Source organism: Uloborus diversus, unplaced genomic scaffold, assembly GCF_026930045.1.
Source record: "Uloborus diversus isolate 005 unplaced genomic scaffold, Udiv.v.3.1 scaffold_13, whole genome shotgun sequence".
NCBI classification, from domain to species: domain Eukaryota; kingdom Metazoa; phylum Arthropoda; class Arachnida; order Araneae; family Uloboridae; genus Uloborus; species Uloborus diversus.
Genome location: NW_026557987.1, coordinates 8,885,561 through 8,902,748, shown reverse-complemented (window position 1 = coordinate 8,902,748; position 17,188 = coordinate 8,885,561). Strand labels below are relative to the sequence as shown.

The window sequence follows — 17,188 nt, the reverse complement described above, 5'->3', positions numbered from 1 at the left end:
CTAGCAAAATAGTTTTAGTTACTTTACATTCGGCGCAATGACTGAAAGATGTAAGCTCTAAATCTCTCCTCTCCGATACATGTTTTCTTAAGCTGGTTCCGAAGAGCTAGTTTTCGGCTCAAATATATAATGTTCTCGAGCATTTTGGGGTGAAAATATATTACGCTTTTTGGAGTGTTCTATAGTCAGAACTGGGGGACTCCTAATGCTGTACAATATCCAAAAGAAACTTAAGCTTAAACAGTACAAATATTTGAAACAATCCTCAATCTCAGAAATGTTTTCGAAGTGTAAGTAGCCAGTATCAATTGTTAATATGTATATTAAATAATGTAAATTACGGTAAGTATGTTATTTTTATTTATTGTTTTTATTTTTTTGAATATAAAGGTACGGTCTCCTTAATGACCTGAAATCCGCAAAATCTAAAATCCGCACAACCACTTCTCCCAACTTGTGTGGATTTTTGATCATCCACTGTATTTTTTGCATTTTTGTTCTCTATTACGTTAGCTTTATTGCACAAGCTTCCTGTTTTGGTTTTCGCTGGAAATTAAAGTTCAATTCCAACATTTTCCTGTTGAAATACACCGCCAGCTCAGTCATTCCAGCCGAGGACTGCAGTTTCGTGCTCATTAGCACTCGTCAGCCCTGCATGGGAAAGTGACTGAGCTGGAGATGGAAAACCTCTTAAGGAAGCCAAGAGTGCGAAACAAGCTGGTAGCTAATATAGAATTAGCACTGTCCAGAGGAGTGACCTGAGCAATGGTTCGGTTCAACTCGAAGATTGAAGGCAAGGCAGGTATATTCAATAAGTTACACCAAACCATTACTTCGGTCACTTGTCCCGTCAGTGCTAATTCTTGTACAGTATCTTCCTGCGTATAATCCGCGGATTATCTGCTAAAAAAGGCAGAGTTTATGAGGTGCGGGTTATCTGTGATTTTTCCCCCTTAACACCAACTGTTGCAAGCCTTTGCTTTATTTTCCCATCCTTTAAGAGTTTGTACGTTTTTGTTTGGCAACAGTGAATATGTTTTGTTTGAACAGATAAGTTTTGATTCGAAATGTTTTAAGCAGTGTTTTAAGAAATTTTATAAGAAATATTAAGAAATAAAAGTATATGAATGGAAAAAGTGGTGTACACTTAACGTCGTATCTAACACCAACGCATTGAACCTCAATATTTTTACAGTAGGATTCACCTTACGCCGACTGAGTGTTGTTTATTTTATGAAGCACGCATGTTCTTCTTCGCTGCCTGTCTGTATGTTGGTCATTTTACGTTGCTTGAATGTTCCTCTTGGCGATTCAGGTCATGTAAAATAAGCAAGATTACAGTGAAATAGGTAGCCATTTGCACAAGATTAGACCGTTTGCTCCTTTGTCTCGACTCTGTTTTTCAAGTAATTAGCGTACTGTAATCAAGAAGAAATCATTATATTTTAGATTATATTTCAGATCAGTTTTGATTATGCCTTCAAAGTAATTACTTTTTCACGTTTTTAGTTTAGTTGCTGAAATGGTATGTTAAATTCAAACTTAATCTTTTTACATTGTATTATCCGTAATACGCAGGAAAATACGGTATTAGCTACCAGTTTGTTTGGCACTCTTGGCTTCCTTAAGAGGTTTTCCACCTCCAGCTCCGTCACTTCCTATGCGGGGCTGATGAGTGCTAATGAGCGCAAAACTGCAGTCCTCGGCTGGAAATGACTGAGCTGCCGGTGTATTTCATGTATTTCTGCCTTAGCCCCAGAGCCTGATTACCGCAGGGGCATGTGGGGCACAGGCCCCTCCTCTTAGATTTCAGGGGGGCCGAAATCCCCTCAATTTATCCTGCTAATTAAAAATAAATAATGATTTCACTCAGAATCTAGAGTACAATGATATCGTTGATAGTTTTGCAAATGCCAAGACAAGGAAAAAATCTATTTGTTGATAAAATTCCCCTTAAAAATGTGATCTCTTTGCAAATCAGAAAACTACTCCAAATTTAGTCTGTCTTTACTATTAAAAATTATATCATAGATAATTTTGGTTTACTTCAACGTTTAACCACATTTTATATATTTATCGTATACTACTACATCTCTTCTACTTTTTAAATGTATATATTATATTGTGATATGAGGTACCACCGAATTTAGTATGGTTGTGTAAAAACGCAAGTATTGAAATATTTTATTGCTTCAACATATAAAAAAATTGGGAATGGGAGGGGGGGACACAAAATGAATTTCGTGCCTGATGTCTTCAAAAATCTTAGTCAGACCTTAGGGGGGCCCTGAAATAGAAATGTGCCCCATATACAATATCTGGATGATCGGGCTCTGCTTAGCCCCGGCTATAGGGCGGTAATTTACTGAAATTTTCTTGTTGTTAATATTGAATCCAAAACCCGTTTCTTCAAATGTCTGATTTCTGTGGATACTGAGGTTTGACCGCCCAGCGTAGTGTACTAATCCATTAGCTCACTATTTGCGGATTTGGGAACTTTATGTACCAATTCGGTGGGGAATTGTTGAATTCCGAAATTTTTTTTTACCATATAAATAAGGACCACCCTAATATATATATATATATATATATATATATATATATATATATATATATATATATATATATATATATATATATATATATATATATATATATAAATATATAATATATATATATTATATATATATTATATATATATATTTATATATATATATAAACTTTTATTTTTAGTTACAATTTACATACTTGCCAATCTTCGAAGGAATAAAAACAGGAGATTTCATAAGAGGTATATAGGTGACTCACCAGTGACATATCTTCACAACAGAATCATTAAATTATGCTTTTAAATAACATGAATACTAAATTTAAAGTGAAATGGCGATTTTTTGCAGATGTAAACAAATTGGTAGCAGCAAGAAAAATATAGTGCAAAGGTAAAACCAAATAATAAGGAGCGAATTTGCTTAAAGTTTCGTACATTCCTCAGCCTCTACCAAAAAAAGTATAGCTACAAAAATTTAATTACTAAAATCCCTCCCCCCCCTAAAAATCAATATATAGTGAAAATAAAATATAAAATAAGTAGGTACAGGGTAGCACATGTTAAAACAACTTCAAACTTTCAAAATAATTGGAAGTACTTTCAAGATGCAAAAGGATTGAAATCTGCTGTATTTTTCGGCAAAGCACGTGCTTCGTCGAACATGCAGTGTGGAAAGCTTCCAAAAAATGAATTTTTACTAAACCAGTTATTAATTGGAAAAAATTCTTACTCCCTAACATTGGTATACAGTAGAAGACCGTTATAACGCACACCTCGGGGCCAGAGCTTTTGCATTATACAGGTTTTTGCTTTATATAGATCATTTCACACATTTTGAAACTAATATTCAGAATATATCTATATACCAGCACTTCAGAATGAGTTTTATCTGCAATGAGTATTAAAGTACTAATTATACAATGAGTTATTCACAAATAAATATGTTTCACAATCAAAATCCTGCACTTCTGTTAGCTTCATGGTTTGCATAACAGCTGCATTTTCAAGAGCCATCTGGTGTTTTCTGTTTACTGTGAGTATTAATTTTCAATTTAAGAGCTTTGAAATAAGTTGGTATGATGAAAAACTGTTTCAAAATTTAATTTTCCTAACAATTTCTATGCTTGCAAAGCAAAACAGAGGGATTTTTTAAGCTTCCAAAACCTATTGTTTACTTCTGAAAAGTAGTGCGGTTTATAGAGAACTGCGTTATACAGGTCGGCGTTATAACGGTCTTCTACTGTATTACGTTAGCTTTATTGCACAAGCTTCCTGTTTTGGTTTTCGCTGGAAATTAAAGTTCAATTCCAACATTTTCCAGCTGAAATACACCGCGATCTCAGTCATTCCAGCCGAGGACTGCAGTTTCGTGCTCATTAGCACTCGTCAGCCCGGCATAGGAAGGGGCTGAGCTGGAGGTGGAAAACCCATAGACTAATAATAAGAGTAGACCGAGCTTTCTCATTCTTGCTGATAAAGAAAATTGGTTCATAGATGTATCATGTGACTAGTGGAAGGGCTTGGCGAAGACTTTGGCAGCATGGTTGCTAGATGGCAGCATTATCTATAGTTTGGCACTCGACATGTATTTTAAGACAATTTGTTTTCATTAAAAAAAACTTCCAGGTGCAGAGATTGAACTGTTTTTCTTTTAGTTATGCATTATTTTGACATTAGTAATAGTTTTTGATCAGTTTTCGGTAACTTTTATTTCATTTGGAGCTGTCAGCGTTGGTGTGAACGTAGTGGCGTAAACGTTTTGCGTTAACTCAAAAATGTACTAATCGGTATCTTAAATTGAAACTGTGGGTAAAAATCTTACCGTTTGCCGATTCTTCTTGGTCGCTTGCATCTTTCATTGCTTAGAGAGTTATTGAAATGGACTAAAGAAAATGCACAATACTATCTAAACGAAAAACTCACTATATTAACAAAATATTTACAACTTAGAATAACAAATTTACAAATCAGACTCCATTAAAGATCATTCTTCTGTGTTCCATCCATTCTATTTATTTTATTTCACGCTGGCGTTGATCGTCTGCTACTATTAACGCCCGCTGTTGCTAGGATATCCACCAGTCACATGGTTTGGTTTATGAGCAGCAAAAGGGTTGGCATAGCTCGGTCTACTCCTATTATTAGTCTATGGGAAAACCTCTTGAGGAAGCCAAGAGTGCTGGTAGCTAATGCAGAATTAGCACTGACCAGACGAGTGACCGAAGCAATGGTTCGGTTCAACTCAGAAGATTGAAAGTAAGGCAGGTATATTCAGTAAGTTACACCAAACCATTGCTTCGGTCACTTGTCCGGTCAGTGCTGATTCTTGTACCGTATTTTCCTGCGTATAATCCGCGGATTATCTGCTAACAAAAGGCAAAGTTTATGAGGTGCGGGTTATCTGTGATCTTTTCCCCCTTAACTCCAACGCATTGAACCTCAATATTTTTACAGTACGATTCATCGATCGAGACCCGAGTTTCAGGATATCGAGAGAAAATCCTAGACTATTGGCCAGGTTATATTTGCAGCAAATGCTAACCTCAAGAAAATAAATAATTAATCAAAAAAAAAAAGAAAAAGAAAAAAAATCAGGCACCAAAAAGCAATAAAAGACTTTTTCTTGAAAAAGATATGCTTAAAGTCTCTTTTACTGTCAAAATGATTCCTTAAACTCGCAATAACGCACTTAATAATGTAATAATAGAATAAAGACCTAACAAAACTAATACAGAGGAATTTTGATCAAGAGCCCATATTGTCTTTAGTATCGATTTCAAATTTTCACCATCATATTCCAAATTTTTATAAAGTTTCTTAAAGCCACGTGTGTTAAAACCTCTTTATCTCGATTTTTTTTCTTCCTGTGAAATTCGAAATATAGATTCGACTGTATGTAATATTCCCACTGCGCCGCTCATAAAATTAAACATATTTAGCAATTTGCAGAATCTATGACAAAAAAAAAAGGCTACATATATGTGGATTTAACAAATCAGTCTCATTTCTACAGCGAAGTGTGAAATTTCACTCAATTATCAAAAAAAAATGTCGCAGCAGAGTGAGGAGTGAGGCGTCTTTACTCTTGAGGGTCATTCATGGAGCTTATTTTCAATGGCACTGCGGGGGGGGGGAGCGAAGTGAATTTTTGACCATTGTTATTCAGAAAAAAAGTCGTTTTGATTTTTTTTCGTTTTCATCTCTTTTTCTTTTCTCTTCTCTTTTTTTCTCTTCTCTTTTCTTTCTTTCTCTCTCTCTCTCCTTTTTTTTGAGACAAATATTTCGGGGGGGGGGGGTTTGTCCCCAAACCCCCCCCCCCCTTAGCTACGCCCCTGACGCCGACTGAATGTTGTTAATTTTACGAAGCACGCATGTTCTTCTTCGTTGCCTGCCCGTATGTCGGTTATTTTACGTTCCTCTTGGCGAATTATGTCGCGTAAAATAAACAAGATTACAGTGAAATAGGTAGACATTTGCACAAGATTAGACCGCTTGCTCCTTTGTCTCGACTCTCTGTTTTTCAAGTAATTAGCGTACTATAATCAAGATTTCAAAAAGAAATCAATATATTTTAGATTATATTTCAGATCAATTTTGATTATACCTTCAAAGTAATTACTTTTTTACTTTTTTAGTTTAGTTGCTCAAATGGTATGTTAAATTCAAACTTTATTTTTTTACATTGTATTATCCTCGGATTATACGCCGCCGCGGGTTATACGAAGCTTTTTTTTCTTCGGGCCGATTTTAGGATCTGCGGATTATAGGCCGCACGCAGATAATACGCAGGAAAATACAGTATTAGCTACCAGTTTGTTTGGCACTCTTGGCTTCCATAAGAGGTTTTCCACCTCCAGCTCAGTCACTTTCCTATGCGGGGCTGACGAGTGCTCATGAGCACGAAACTGCAGTCCTCGGCTGGAAATGACTGAGCTGGCGGTGTAATTCATGTATTTCTGCCTTAGCCCCAGAGCCTGATTACCGCAGGGGCATGTGGGGTACAGGCCCCTCCTCTTAGATTTCAGGGGGGACAAAATCCCCTCAATTTATCCTGCTAATTAAAAATAAATAATGATTTCACTCAGAATCTAGAGTACAATGATATCGTTGATAGTTTTGCAAATGCCAAGACAAGGAAAAAATCTATTTGTTGATAAAGTTCCCCTTAAAAATGCAGGGTTGGGTTTTTTGCCGGCAAAAAGGTATTTTTGCCGGGACAGTGGAAAAAACCATGGCAAAAATGGAAAAAACCGGCAAAAATGGAAAAAACGGCAAAAACCTAATGGCAAATAAAGTAGCATTATAGTGTTAATCAAGAAATAGTGACAATATAATATAAATAGAGCACTCTAATATTTTAGTTATGTCTCTCCATGTTACTTCTCATTTATAAGGTGAAAAATAAATGAAAAACAAATGTTGGGATTGCAAAACTGAAGATTTTAAATGTTTGCTGATACAATTTTTTCGGAATGAGCCAACTTTTATTTCTTTAAGTTTATAGTTGCATCTCGATTAAGTCTACTTTATATAGATATTTAGTATTCTGTAAAAAATGCTATCATAAACAAGCTAATTACATTTTCATTGTAAGTTAATTATTTGTCTTAGATTTTACAAATTGAAATTTTATGTTAATGTTTATAAATTTAAAAGTAAAAATGCTCCATAACTCTAAAAGTAAGTTAAACCTTAAAATTTTTTTAAACTATAAAAATAATTAAATTAAAATTTTATCAAAATCTTTTCATGCTTTTACTTTTATATAAAAAGGAAAAAAAAACTGTCCGTAAGTTGTTAATACAAAATCAATTTTTGCCACTTTGGCAAAAACTGGCAAAAACCTACTTTTGCCGGGCGGTAAAAACCGTGGTTTTTTCCATGGTTTTTTCTGCCCCCGGCAAAATCTTGCCAACCCTGTAAAAATGTGATCTTTTTGCAAATCAGAAAACTACTCCAAATTTAGTCTGTCTTAACTATTAAAAATTATTTGGTTTACTGCAACGGGCAAAGTTTAACCACATTTTATATATCGTATACTACTACATCTCTTCTACTTTTTAAATGTATATATTATATTATGATATGAGGCACCACCAAATTTAGTATATTTGTGTAAAAACGCAAGTATTGAAATATTTTATTGCTTCAACATATAAAAAAATTGGGAATGGGGGGGGGGGGGGCACAAAATGAATTTCGTGCCAGGTGTCTTCTAAAATCTTAGTCAGACCTTAGGGGGGCCCTTCAATAGAAATGTGCCCCATATCCAATATCAGGAAGATCGGGCTCTGCTTAGCCCCGGCTATAGGGTGGTAACTTACTGAAATTTTCTTGTTGTTAATATTGAATCCAAAACCCGTTTCTTCAAATTTCTCAAAAACTTATTTCTGCAGATACTGAGGTTTGACCGCCCTGCCTAGTGTACTAATCCATTAGCTCACTATTTGCGGATTTGGGAACTTTATGTACCAATTCGGTGGCAATAATTTATTTGGCATGCCTAACAGTTTAGTTTCTACAGGTGATACTAGGGGATTTGGCTAATAATAGCCCATTTGGCTTGTTTTGAAAAGAACTGGCCAAAAAAGAAAAAATTGAAAAGGATTAGTCAAACCAAGGTTGGCCGGATTGGTCCCAATTGGGTTGGACCCAATGGTTTTTTTTGAAAAAACCCATTATTTAGCCCACTTTTGGGTTTTTTAAAAATTTTCTGAGAAGTTTTTCAAAAAATTGATTAATTTAAATACTTTCACAATTTGAACTTATTTTTTATTTGTTCTTTACCACAGACAATGGACATAAAAAATGAATTTTGAACTTTAATAGTATTTTTCAACGCTTGACAGCATTAAAAAAATACTTCAAAGATTTTGAATAAATATATTAAACTTTTTTCTTTAACTTGTGAATAACTCAAATTATCTTGACTTAGTCCTGTCCCGTCTGATTTTCTCAATATTTGTAGATTGTACAGAGGACCAACATGTCACAAATCTCGAATAAACAAGATATATTTTTTAGAAATCAACAGGTTTCTCAAACAGTCAGACAGAAAATAGAATAGGATGTACAGTATTTTCATTATCCTACGAAAAAGTTTAATATTTCTTACTCTGTACACAGAAATAGAAAAACAGGCAACATAAAGTTCAAAGAAATGTCTTGATTAAGCTGGAATTCAGTAAAAAGGGATTTAAACTACTTGAGGTCCTATGGTAGTTTTGCATAACAAAATGAAATACAATAAAGTAAAATGCAAAAAAAAAAAAAAAAAAAAAAAAAGAAATGTAGTAATTAAAAACAAACAATAGATTTCATCACTCGAGAAGTAACTTTGCCTTAACTGTTGGTAATCATGGAAACTAAAAAATCTGAAACTTCACCATTCTTGGGTTTTGTTGTCTTTTATACTTTTCTTCAGAAAACGCTGAATTTTATCTAGTTTTCCAGCTTTTTTTACCCCAAGACAATTTTTGCGCTTTGTCCGTATACTTACGCTACAATATGTTACAAGTACCCTACATTTTCCCTAAAAAAGACAAAAAAAATCCACATTTCTTTTAAAAACCCCAGCTATAGTTGGGTTTTTTTGGGTTTTATTTAAAAAAAACCCTGGGTCCATGGGTTTTTTAAAAAAAACCCGGGTTTTTGCCAACCCTGAGTCAAACCGGTGTTTGTCTACTTTCTTAGTCAAACCATTGATTTGACTTTTTTAGCGATACATTTTTATCCGTGTAAAACGGATAAAAATTTAATGTATGTAGTTTTTAAAGCGTGCATGTACAGTTTACTTAGTATTCACCATACGGAAAACGTAACGTCCCGAAACTAAATAAAAAGGGTAAGATTAAGGTCAAAAATTTTCAGTCGCCGATTTTTAGGGTTACCTAACAAAATTGGCCTTCAGAGTGTAGATTTGGGTGTATGGGAACCGGATTTAATTTCTTATTGCCTCGTTTTAAGGGGTTTAATGACCCTTAACCTTCAAAATTTTCGATTTTCTGGAAAAAATAAATGTTATGCCTAATTTAATTCTGCACAACTTGATACCTTATTTATTACCATACGCAAAAAACTTTTCGAGTTATTGTAAAAATGCGTAAACTTTCCCCGTAGAGATTTATGTGAACAGCAGCTGTTTAAGCCTCTTTTTCTCAGGTGCCGGTTTCTTCAGTTTTCTCGTTTTGCGTGCGTGATGTTTCGGAAAGTTTCTTATGTATTTCCGTAAAACTTTTCATGCATGTTTGTCTGATTTATTATTATGATCTGAACCTAAATTTTGACTAACAAATTAAAGTTAATATTGAAAAAAGCATTTTCACCCAAAATTTTAGAAAATTTTGATATTAACTTATAAAACTAAAAAAAAAAAAGGTTCAGATCATAAAAATAAACCAGACAAACATGCCTTAAAAGTTTTACGGAAATATATTAGAAACTTTCTGAGATATCACGCATGCAAAACGAGAAATCTGAGAAAAAGAGGTTTAAACAGCTGCTGTAAACATAAATCTCTATGGGGAAAGTGTACACATTTTTTCGATAACGTGACAAATTTTTTGCGTATGGGAATAAATAAGGTATCAAATTGTTCAGAATTGAATTATGCATAACAGTTATTTTCTTTTCAGAAAGTCAAAAACTTAGAAGGCTAAAAGTCCTTAGACCCTTTATAGCTGAGATAAAGATTATTGGGAAAATGTTTTGCAACTCTGAAATCAAAAGTCATCACAATCAGTGGTGTCAAAAATTTTCGCTGTTGTTTTTCATTTTCGTGATTTTGTTCCTCTATGCTTGCATGAGTTTTTGGGAAAGCGGATCACCCTTTAAATATTTCCAAAATTCCCAGAATTAGGGCGATTTTCCAACAGGTTGGCTATTTTTGGCCTGGCAACCTCAGTTGTTCATGCTGGATTTTATGAAAGTCTAAATTACAAATACAGTGAAATCTGTGTAAGTTGACCACTCGCGGTGCAGTACTTTGGTGGTCAGCTTATAAAGGGCAGTAATGATTTTTTTTTATTTTTTGTCATTTCTTTCACCACGTATTTATTTTTTGAGTAATTCCCCCATATTCTTTCTGTTCAACTCACTTTCATTGTTTAACTTTATTGAAAGTGAAACAATAATTAAAAATACTAATCAAATAATTTTGTTATTTTTTCCTTGTTTTTAACTATATTAGACACTGCGGTTTTAGAAATTCCATATGTGCCGGCTAATTTTCTCTGGCTTTCTCCATTTTCAAATAATTTTAATATAATATTTCATACTTTTTTCAATCTCAAGTTCATTTAACTTTCTTTTTCAAGCTTTTTTTTTACAACTTATAGCACAAAAAGCAATAAACGCGACTCTCCCAGTTCATAAAGGCAAAATTAAAATGTCCTATCTCTTAATCCCTTGCACCAGGAACATGTAACTTTAGTCATTAGCAGGCCCAGATCTGCGTATCCACAGTGCGATGTCCTTAAAGGGGCTAACGGCCCTAGAAATTGAAGAAAAAATAGAATAAAAAACTAGCTTATTCACTTTACTAAGAGACACTGCTGGCCACTAGGGAGGAGCCCTACATATTTTGTTGCAGGGGGACCCAAAATCCATAGATCCGGGACTGCTGTTTTTTAGCACAATTCTTGTTGTGCCACAACATATTGCAACTGAAAGAAAAGACTGAACTTTTCTACTGACACCTATTTTCATTGAACAGAGTACAAAAAGCTCTCTCAAATAGAACAACAAATGAAAAACAAGTTTGGAGAATAAAGAGCAGCATAAGCTTTCTGCTGCTGTTTAGTTAGTAAAATGCTAGTCTGTCATCAAAGCATTAAAAACATTTTTGGAAAGCTATCAAAAAAAAAAAAAAAAAAGAAATAATACTAATAAATAATAAAATAAAATAATTTGCTGAAGAAAGTTTTAAAAAAATAAACCAAGTGGTCAACTTACAAAGGTTTTTTTACAATACTCCAAACCAAATTTGGCGTACATTAGTGGTCAAGATAGACAGGTGGTCAAGTTACGGAGGTTTTCATCCATTATATAATATAAGACTAATTCCGTTCCTGATAAAAGCGGTCAACATAGGCAGGTGGTCAACTTACAAGGGTGGTCAACTTTACAGGTTTTACTGTACTCTTGAATTTATGACCAGCTTCAGACCTGAATGGATACGGGGTTCGCCGATATCAGTCGATATATATCAGGATATAAATCCGATATTTATTTTGAAAACAGCATGTTATTTTGATATTTTTGATATTTATTTTTCAACCGCAGTATTTTCAATATAAAAATTACATGAATCATATTAATATTGTTCATTTATTTTTGAAAATAACTAAAAAGTGATGTACTATATTTTAAAGATATATTGATACATCATGAATATGACAAAGTGACGTAATATTCATCATTTACTTGTATTTTATATTCCTATTAAAAGTGCCTAGTTAAATATTAAACATTGAGCTCAGAAAACACACAGCTCAGAAAAAAGAAAATGTCTTATGACTATGCATTTCTGAATCATATAACTGTGTAAAAGTAGCTAACAGAAGAAAAATGAGTTTCACAGCTAATGCTAAGTAACTCCATTAAAATTGACAAAAATGTAAAATCAAATATTAGATATAAATAATGAAAGAAACCTTATTTTAAGTCTACATATTATAATAAGAAAATAAGAAAATAAAGAAAATATAAGGAAATAAAGAGTGATTTGAGGATGCATTTACTACATTGAAGACTTTAGTTTGTGCTAATTGAAAATATCGGACATATATCAAAATATCCGATATATGTCAAAATATTGAATATTTCAATATTTTTGAATATTGAAATATTCAATATTTGAAATCGATTCAAATCAATTCGAATTTTGAATCAATTCAAATATTTCAAAAATATTTTTCAATATTTTTGAAAATATCATGATATTTTCGAACCCTGGAAAGGAATCGCTGGTAATTCAAGTCAAACTACAAGACTAAACTTCTTACTCCAATGACTAAAAAAACATTTTCATAAGAACTCCATCGGCAATATATAATTATTATTTTATTCACTTGTCATTTCTATTTTGTTGCCTTTAGTTTTTTTGCTGTAAAAACAATCCCGAGCTCTCACATGGTAATCCATGTTGTCGAGGGATGAAAAAATCGTACATACACTTCAGCTTTTTTTTTTACTGAAGCAATGTTAATTCTTAAATTTTCATTTTCCCACTTTAAAAATAAATATTCATATGTATAAAGTTGCAACTTATACGTTTATCGTGAATTTCATTTACGCCAAGTGTTTTACACATTGGAGCACTCAGATTGGCTGTCGATGCATCCTTAGCTTTACAAAAGAGGTTGAGAGGTTCGTCTCATTTAAATATTGGCATACCTATTAAATTGCATGTTGAATCTCTAAAGGCGATATTTTTAAATATTGCCTGTAAAGATTCAATCTGACAATTTCTTGAGCAGTCATTCTCAAACTCTTTTTCTCTCTCATACAGGGGTGCCCATCCCCCCCCCAAGTTTAATGGCGCAAGTCCCCCCTCCCCCCATATGTTTTTCAACCCTCTTTTCCTTTTTTATTTTTTAGCTCTCTTTTTTTTATTTTATTTATTTTCTAAAAATATTTTTTATTTATTTATTTTTAATTATTATTATTATTATTTTATTAGAAAAGTTCTGACTTCTAATGACATACACATACATACAAACTAAATATAAAAGTGAAATAAAATATAAACAGAATAAAATAAATTAAAACAAATAATTTAAAATAAAAATAAATCAATAAATAAATTTAAATAAATTAATTTAAAAAAAAATAAAAAAATCCCCCCCCCCCCAAATTTTGCTGGCGCAACTTGCGCCATAATTCCCCTCCCCCCTGTGGGCACCCCTGCTCTCACAGGAGTTTTTTTTTTTCTAAATTGTATATTAAAGTCCTGTTTTTTTATTGTAAAAATACAAATGTATTTTTTCAAAAAGACATGATTTTATTTAATCAAATTGGTCGGAATGTCATACTGCTGTAGTATGAGGCAAAACTAGTCTGTGAATTATGGATTGGAAACATTGTAAAAGGCAAATAATATTGACTCAGACTTTGGACTGAAAAATATAAATGGAAAGAAATTTTGCAGCACAAGAAGAAATTCATTAAAATTTTTTACAAATGAGTAAATGAATTAAGGAGGTTTTCTAGTCTAGAAATGCAAAAAAATCAATTTTTTTCCTTTCATATTCTCAGAGTTTAGACCTTTCAAAATAAGTTTCTAACAGGATTTATGGAAACTCAAATTATTTTTGGAGTTACACTTAATTTTGTCAAAATAAACTCTTTTGCTGAAATGCGACTGCAAACTTTAAACGCGTTTTTTTCAAAACTAGTCTTTTTCGATACGGCTGACGAGATATCTCAAGTTCTAATGCACCGATTTACTTCAAATTTGGTACAGACTTTCTTAGTATTATCAAAATTGTCTCAACGTAGGGGTTTTTTGTATTTTTTAATTTTTTTTATATTTTAAAAAATACCAAAATTTAAAAAAGGAGCCAAAAATTGTTCTTTTTTTCAAAATGGCGCCATTTTGTGAAAATTTTTTTATTTTCAAATCGGCTTCGTCCAGACCAGGGTTGGGTTTTTTGCCCCCCAAAAGGATATTTTGTCCAGACAGTGGAAAAAACCATGGAAAAAACCGGCAATAATGGAAAAAACGGCAAAAACTTAATTGCAAATAGAGTAGCATTATATTGTTAATCAAGAAATAGTGACAATATAATATAAATAGTGCACTTTAATATTTTAGTTATGTCTCTCCATATTACTTCTCATTTATAAGGTGAAAAATAAATAAAAAACAAATGTTGGGATTGCAAAACTTAAGATTTTAAATGTTTGTTAAAACAATTTTTTCAGAATGAGCCAATTCCTTCAATGCTAAAACGAGGAATGTTTACTTAAGCTTAGTAAATTAATAAAAAGATTGAATTCTAATTATATATATATATATATATATATATATATATATATATATATATATATATATATATATATATATATATATATATATATATATATATATATATATATATATATATATATTTAATTAATCCCTTTTTTATCCCACTAAGATTTTCAAGCTATTTAATCAATAACAGAATATTTACTTGAATATAGAAAAATATTAACTTTTCCTCACTAAAGAAATAATGCATTTTTTTTCACTTACTGGGAAAATGGATAGCCAAGAGAAGAATTTAAAAAGAAGAAAAAAAAGCTGATCACTATGTGCATTCTATATTCACTCTACTTTTTAGTGATACTAGCTCACTCTACAGAAAATGGCAAAGCCTTTTATCAATTATCAGTAAGAAGTTACCCCTTTTCATTGCAAGTTAATTATTTGTCTTAGATGTTACAAACTGAAATTTTATGTTAATGTTTAAAAATTTAAAAGTAAAAATGCTCCATAACTTTAAAAATAAGTTAAACCTTTTTTTTTTTCAACTATAAAAATAATTAAATTAAAATTTTATCAATCTTTTCATGCTTTTACTTTTATATAAAAAGAAAAAAAAACTGTCTGTAAGTTAACTCAAAATCTATTTTTGCCACTTTGGCAAAAACTGGCTAAAATCTATTTTTGCCGGGTGGTAAAAAATGTGGTTTTTTTCCACCCCCGGCAAAACCTTGCCAACCCTGGTCCAGACAATTCTACACCCTCGTTTAATAAAAAGTAACTGTAACTATATGTTTCAGACCACCTGGAGGATTAGAATCATGTCAACCAGGAGACCCCCCCTTTTTTTCGAGTGCCCACTTGGCCAGCCTTCACCAACTTCAATTTTGATTTTTTTCCCAAGTATTATGCATTTTTATACTTTTAAAGTATCAATAAAAAACTGATAAAAATGGATAATGAAAATAGCTACTGTTTTTTTTCTATTATGCCTGTAAAATCACCTTAAAATGAAGCCTCTAGACTCGAATACCCCCTTAGTAAAAATTAGCCTGTTTATTTTCAATGTTTATTTTTTCCTTTCCTCACCACCTGGCAAGTGGACAGTTTTGGGTATGTTGTTTAACATCGTAAATAGAGATTCAATCAATTGAATCTCTATTTACGATGTAAACTTAGTTTTGGGTATGTTGTTTAACATCGTAAATAGAGATTCAATCAATTCAATCTCTATTTACGATGTAAACTTAGTTTTGGGTATGTTGTTTAACATCGTAAATAGAGATTCAATCAATTGAATATCTATTTACGACGTAAACTTAGTTTTGGGTATGTTGTTTAACATCGTAAATAGAGATTCAATCGATTGAATATCTATTTACGACGTAAACTTAGTTTTGGGTATGTTGTTTAACATCGTAAATAGAGATTCAATCAATTGAATCTTTATTTACGATGTAAACTTAGTTTCGGGTATGTTGTTTAACATCGTAAATAGAGATTCAATCAATTGAATCTCTATTTACGATGTAAACTTAGTTTTGGGTATGTTGTTTAACATCGTAAATAGAGATTCATTCAATTGAATCTCTATTTACGATGTAAACTTAGTTTCGGGTATGTTGTTTAACATCGTAAATAGAGATTCAATCAATTGAATCTCTATTTACGATGTAAACTTAGTTTCGGGTATGTTGTTTAACATCGTAAATAGAGATTCAATCAATTGAATCTCTATTTACGATGTAAACTTAGTTTCGGGTATGTTGTTTAACATCGTAAATAGAGATTCAATCAATTGAATCTCTATTTACGATGTAAACTTAGTTTTGGGTATGTTGTTTAACATCGTAAATAGAGATTCAATCAATTGAATCTCTATTTACGATGTAAACTTAGTTTCGGGTATGTTGTTTAACATCGTAAATAGAGATTCAATCAATTCAATCTCTATTTACGATGTAAACTTAGTTTTGGGTATGTTGTTTAACATCGTAAATAGAGATTCAATCAATTGAATATCTATTTACGATGTCAACCTATGTGAAAATTCCTCGAGCCGTCGTTTTCAATTCCCTTTCTCCCTCCCACAGGGGGCCCTCGGGAGTGAGGGCCCAGGCCATCGCCGAAGACGGAGAACTGGTGGACGACTTTGTGTTCGATGAAGGTCGCGAGGAGTTCCGTGGGAGGGTCCTGCATGTGAGGAATGCCCCCTCCCCTGCTGCCACCTCCTCCCTCGCTATCGCCAAGGTGGTTGCAGACAAGGCAGAAGAACTTTTCAGGCTACACAGTCCTTCCTGACACAGTGAGGTTTTAGAACTTTAAAAAGAATTGCGGCGTTGATTTGTTCCATCGAGATGTTATTTCATTAAAATCGACTAATAGTCCATTGCGACTCACCGTCGCAGTTGAATCTCTACTTTTTTAGTAGAACTATACAGTTAGACAAACTTTTGTGCTTGTAATATACACAGTCGATTCGCAATAACTCGAACGTAAAGGGACCGACGAAAAACTTCGACTTATCGGAAGTTCTACTTACCGCTGGTTTCCGTACAGGCCCGGACTGGCCATAGACTTGACCGGGACATTTCCCGGTGCGCCCTCTCGAAAGGCGCCCTTCTGTTGTTTTCTTATTTTCCAAAACAATGTTTTAGCATTATGGAAATAAA

General features: G+C 32.7%; 1 protein-coding gene across 1 annotated transcript in view; it reads left to right on the top strand.

Moving 5' to 3' along the window:
• LOC129232607 (L-2-hydroxyglutarate dehydrogenase, mitochondrial-like) overlaps positions 1-16,906 on the top strand; it is a 52,970-nt gene extending 36,064 nt beyond the window's left edge. The window contains exon 8 of the mRNA XM_054866742.1: positions 16,610-16,906. Coding sequence (XP_054722717.1) covers positions 16,610-16,817 — 208 coding nt within the window. The 3' untranslated portion in view covers positions 16,818-16,906. The remainder of the gene's footprint in view (positions 1-16,609) is intronic.
• The last annotated feature ends 282 nt before the right edge of the window (positions 16,907-17,188 follow it).